At 26.8% G+C, this 5,096-nt stretch overlaps 2 protein-coding genes across 2 annotated transcripts; both read left to right on the forward strand.

Moving 5' to 3' along the window:
- Positions 1-290: 290 nt before the first annotated feature.
- LOC132951153 (uncharacterized) lies at positions 291-2,478 on the forward strand. The gene is made up of 4 exons (XM_061022896.1): positions 291-514; positions 1,041-1,163; positions 1,711-1,885; positions 2,260-2,478. The coding sequence occupies exons 1-4, from the start codon at positions 291-293 to the stop codon at positions 2,374-2,376; spliced, it is 639 nt and encodes a 212-aa protein (XP_060878879.1). The 3' UTR covers positions 2,377-2,478.
- A 418-nt stretch (positions 2,479-2,896) lies between these two features.
- On the forward strand, positions 2,897-3,740 carry LOC132951155 (trimethylguanosine synthase-like). The gene is made up of 4 exons (XM_061022897.1): positions 2,897-2,948; positions 3,008-3,139; positions 3,227-3,531; positions 3,591-3,740. Exons 1-4 carry the CDS (start codon positions 2,897-2,899, stop codon positions 3,690-3,692), a joined length of 591 nt encoding a protein of 196 aa, XP_060878880.1. The 3' UTR covers positions 3,693-3,740.
- Positions 3,741-5,096: the final 1,356 nt, after the last annotated feature.

The following is a 5,096-nucleotide window of genomic DNA, read 5'->3' on the forward strand; positions in this document are numbered from 1 at the left end:
CGAAACCAAAAGGCTCTCCGAAATGGAGAAGACCCAAGCCGTCCGCCGGCAAAACTCGTCTTACGGAAAAGCCGAATTTTACTGAGCCAACACAAACATACAAATTGTCTTCGCTAAACACAGTTATGCCGTATAGTGAATCCGTATCTATGAATCAGGATATTCCGAAAGCAAAAGGTTCTCCGAAATGGAGAAGACCCAAGCCGTCCGCCGGCAAAACTCGTCTTACGGAAAAGCCGAATTTTACTGAGCCAACACAAACATACAAATTGTCTTCGCTAAACACAGTTATGCCGTATAGTGAATCCGTATCTATGAATCAGGATATTCCGAAAACAAAAGGTTCTCTGAAATGGAGAAGACCCAAGCAGTCCGCCGGCAAGACTCGTTTTTTGGAAAAGCCGAATTTTACTTCGCGTACCGGAAAACTGGTCGATGTGTTGTACGGGCCCCATCACTGCAACCCCAGAGACGACATAACTCTGCTGTGCACTTACTTCGAAGCAAATAAAAGGTACTTACATATTATTCTTAACAGGAATGTTGGAAACAATTTTTATTATTTTCAACACCTTATGTGTCAGGGGTGACTCCAGAGATTTGTATTGGTTGGGCTAAGTCATGACTTTCAGAAAACTATAATATGTTTATTTTTACAAAAATGTACAATTTTTTAGAAATATGATCTTGGGGGATTACGGCCCCTGATACGTATAATTTGATCGGTTGAGTAAACAGATATTTTTTAATTGAGGAGAGGTTTTTTCAAGCAACTGATACAAGTTCTTAAAATAAAATAATCAGGTAGAAATTATGTTAATAGACATTTATTTAAAGTAATGGTTTTTTTTTTTGGAAAAGTTTGGAATTTGGAGGTGAGCTTCTCCTTGACTCTTTCCCCGCAGAACTACACTTCTAATTTACATCTATTTTGCAGTTTTAAATATTTTGTCTGAGTTATCTGCATAGTTAGCTGTACCTATACTAGCGGCTTTTAAAATAATAAAAAAATAAAAATATTTTGTTCTACATTTTTATAGGCACGAAAGACTTCCAAAGGGGTCGAAATCATTTGTAAAAAATGAAATCTCTAATGTTAACTTCTATTCAGATAAACGCAAACGTCGTACTACTAATATTGAAAACGAACCAAGCTACATGTTGTAAGTAATATTTATAATTAATTTTGTTTAAATAATTTTAATTGAATAAAATGACTTTCAAAATAATGATGTAGGTATACGATTTTACAATACAGCAACATTAAGTATGAAAACATGCTAAAATGACTATTCGATCATTTTTAAAAATAGTTTTTCTTTTCAAAACTGTATACATTTTTACCGTTTAAGAATTCCTGATTCGATAGTTCATAGATATTCGTTTTATTCAGGGTCCGCTTTAGAAATTGTACTATAATATAATATTATATACCTACCGTCATTTTCAAACTAAATACTTACATAGTTTATTATGTATAATGAGTTGAGTTGTATATTAGTTATGAAGTTAACAGCCTGTTATATGAATACATAAACCAATCAAATGAGAATTGTGTTTAGTTTATATAAATTAAAAATAATATTATGGAAAAGCCGAAAATAATTGGCATTTTTAACAGTATTTATTAAATATTACTTTATAAAACAAGTACCTGCATGGCTGTGTAGTATCTTACTGATGGATGATTTATTTTTTTTTTTGTTACAGACAACAGTACGATAAACCCTCGGCAAAAATTAATGCTGTTCTTAAAGATCTAGGTTTTGTGTGTAATAGTGATACAATGTATACATTTTATCCATCACAGATATGCTATTATAAAGACTCTCAAAAGCATATTACCAGATATGGTCAGAAAAGTTATATTGCACCAAAACCAAAAGTAAATATATGTTTTGTTTATTTACTAAAATATATTAGTGATAGAAAAATTAAGACTGGTGGGTGTTTAGGTAACTAATTTTAACAATTTTTTTTATACAATAAAAATAGAAGTTTGGGACAAATTTAATATTTTAATTTGTAAGTTATTTAGTTATGAGTTTGATAATTTATATTAATACTACATATTTATAAGTGTATAGTTTATCTGATTTAAAGTAGAAATCAAAATATCAATAATTACAAAATATCAAAAACAATAATATTTCACCAATACTTATCATTATCACTGTAATTTATAATTATTTATTTAAACATCAAAATATAAACATACATTTTATCTAACAATTTTTAAATATTATGTTTTTATTTTAGAATTCAATAGGTAGTTCTGATGGATATAATCAAAACGGAAGACATCAAAAGCCAATTCGCTCTAAAACATACCCGGAAAATAATCGTTACAACAAAAACTACAAAATTGAAGTATGAAACATATTTAAATTAATATTACTTTTAAAATTTATCTTTTTAGTTAGCTCTTGAGTATAATTTCAAAATTTTAATTCCATTTGTTGTGCAAATAATTAATCATCAACTATTTTATAGCTGAAATTTAATACACATTACGTTGTACAATAGTTATTGTAAAATTCATAATATTTAGAACTTTCAGCAAATTAATTTTTTTATAAATAATCTTTGTGTATTGAGTTAACTTTTTACCATGCAAGATTAATATGTCTAAAATTATGCTCTGTTATCTATATTATATTGAATGAAATACTATAGCTTCTTGAAAAGTATTATATTATAGTATATTATTAAAATTAATTATGGAAAAAAGATGGTGTACAAGTATAAAGTTAAATAAATTTAGTTATTTATATGTATATGTTAGAATCATCATCAAAATTCAATAATTAAAAAGAATTACTCAAATCAATTGAATTGCCAAAAAAACACCACTAATCTTCATCAAGATAAACAGTTGCCTATTAAATACTGGTTAATGAGGCACTTGTTATTTACAAATTTTGATCGCGGTATTCTTTTGGACACAGGTAATTCAACTATTTTCTGTTTAAATCTTATGTTTTTAAACATTGTTTTATATTTACAGAGAGCTTCTATTCGGTCTGTCCGGAGGTATTAAGCTATCATATAGCAAAGCGTTGTAAAAATAACATAGTGTTGGATCCTTTTTGTGGAGCTGGTGGTAATATTATACAGCTAGCAAAAACATGCAAACGAGGTATTATTTTTACAATGTTACATAATAATTAACTTAAAAATTAAAATATATTAAAATAAAGATTTAAAAAAAACTATTTTTGTTTAGTTATAGCATGTGATATTGATCCAGATAAGATAAGATTAGCACGGCATAATGCTGAGATATATGGTGTTGCTCATAAAATTGATTTTGTAGTTGGTGACTTTTTTCAAATTTACCCAAAGTTAAAAGCAGATGTAGTATTTATGTCACCACCATGGGGAGGACCAGGATATTCAATTGAAAAAAGCTACAGTTTAACGTCTATGTGTGACAATTATTTCGGGGGAGGTTTTGGTATTTTTGATATTGTTAAAACTATTGCGCCTAATATTGCATTTCATATGCCGAAAACCACAAATATATTAGAAGTAAGGCACATGATGTATGGTGTTCAATATAATCTAACCTTTATACTATAATTTTTCAGTGTATGTGGTTGGCAAATGATTTTGGTAAAGTGGAAATTCAGCAGAATATTATTAATGGAAGACTGAATTCAATCACAGCATTCTATGGAGACTTTCACTAAAGTATCTATGGAGACTTTCACTCAAGTAACTGACAGTTGTCAGCGACTTTTGAAAATATTATTTGCAGTTTTTGATTAATTATGTTTGATTATTAGAATAAAGTTATTTCCAAATTATTTCATTATTTTAACGAGTATTTTATTGTAACAAATTAATATAATTGTGCAACCATCATATATTTATTGATATATTATAAATATATAAAATGTATACACTGCTAATACAACAAAATTTTATGTTAAAAAACTATAGAAAATTAAAAATTATACCAGAGGTTGACATAATTTATACCAATTTTTGATTTTTAGTAACTAAATGTATTATTTTAATTGTCTCATCAAAATAATAAAATAAAATAGATTTGGGTTACAAAATAAATGTTCCTATTCCAACTATTTTATTTTATTAAATATTAAAAAAAAAAAAAATGTCAACTGAAAAGTAGTGTATTGTGAGAAGATGAATTTATAGAATATAAATGTTAACTATTTTAATATAATATTTTTTTAACTCATCGATATAAAATAAAATTATACATATTAAAACAATACAATTGCTGCAATTTAAAACTAAGTTTTATAGTTTATTGACTATTACATAAAACAAAGTTAACTCTGCGTATTAAAAATATTTAATCAATAAAATCGTTGAATTGAAAAAATAATATAATAACAAAATACCTAAAAATAATGTATTTGTAGTGCTAAAAAATACTATACTTACTAGTTATATTACTTACTTATATTTCCTGTCACATATTTTATTGAAATATAATTAATATATGTAATATATATTATTTTTTTATTTTTTTCGTAACACTTGAACCGAATAATATTTGATTAATCCAAAAGTGTTTAAAATATTATATTTTGACAAATTATGTTTATATGTATGTACCTATTTATATCTCGTTAGGAATCTACCAAATATTCATTCAACTAAAATATAATAAAATCATCGGTACTTGTTTATTATTGCCACTGCACAGTAATATGAATCACACAATATCTTATTTTCATATCTTTTGTAGTAAAAATTGAATTCCAGTACTAAAAATTGCTAGGAATAATGAATTATATTACCTTTTTTTATCAATATTATTTTAAAATAAGCTAGTTTAACGTTTCTAAGATAGGTACGCACTTTAAATGGCATAATATGCAATAGACCAACACGCCGACAAACATACTAACAAGATCAACATTTAATGTGAGGTACAATTATTTTAAATGTTATAAGTAGAAGTGGTGTACATACAATTTTCTTATGGGAGAATATAAACATATTATGTTATCGGAGTGCTTCACCCGATACAATAAGACAATGAGTTCGATCACAGACCATACAAACTATGGACCATAGTTTGTTAAGAGTCAGACTTTGGGTTCGTATATAATATAATA

The sequence above is a fragment of the Metopolophium dirhodum genome, chromosome 8 (assembly GCF_019925205.1).
Source record: "Metopolophium dirhodum isolate CAU chromosome 8, ASM1992520v1, whole genome shotgun sequence".
Lineage (NCBI taxonomy): Eukaryota > Metazoa > Arthropoda > Insecta > Hemiptera > Aphididae > Metopolophium > Metopolophium dirhodum.

Excerpts from the sequence above, each read along its gene's own strand:
- LOC132951153 (XM_061022896.1), top strand. The coding sequence starts at position 291 with ATGCCGTATAGTGAATCCGTATCTATGAATCAGGATATTCCGAAAACA. Across the intron at positions 515-1,040 it reads TACTTCGAAGCAAATAAAAG|GCACGAAAGACTTCCAAAGG; the intron begins GTACTTACATAT and ends ACATTTTTATAG. Across the intron at positions 1,886-2,259 it reads ATATTGCACCAAAACCAAAA|AATTCAATAGGTAGTTCTGA; the intron begins GTAAATATATGT and ends TTTTTATTTTAG.
- LOC132951155 (XM_061022897.1), top strand. The coding sequence starts at position 2,897 with ATGAGGCACTTGTTATTTACAAATTTTGATCGCGGTATTCTTTTGGAC. Across the intron at positions 2,949-3,007 it reads CGGTATTCTTTTGGACACAG|AGAGCTTCTATTCGGTCTGT; the intron begins GTAATTCAACTA and ends TTATATTTACAG. Across the intron at positions 3,532-3,590 it reads AAACCACAAATATATTAGAA|TGTATGTGGTTGGCAAATGA; the intron begins GTAAGGCACATG and ends ATAATTTTTCAG.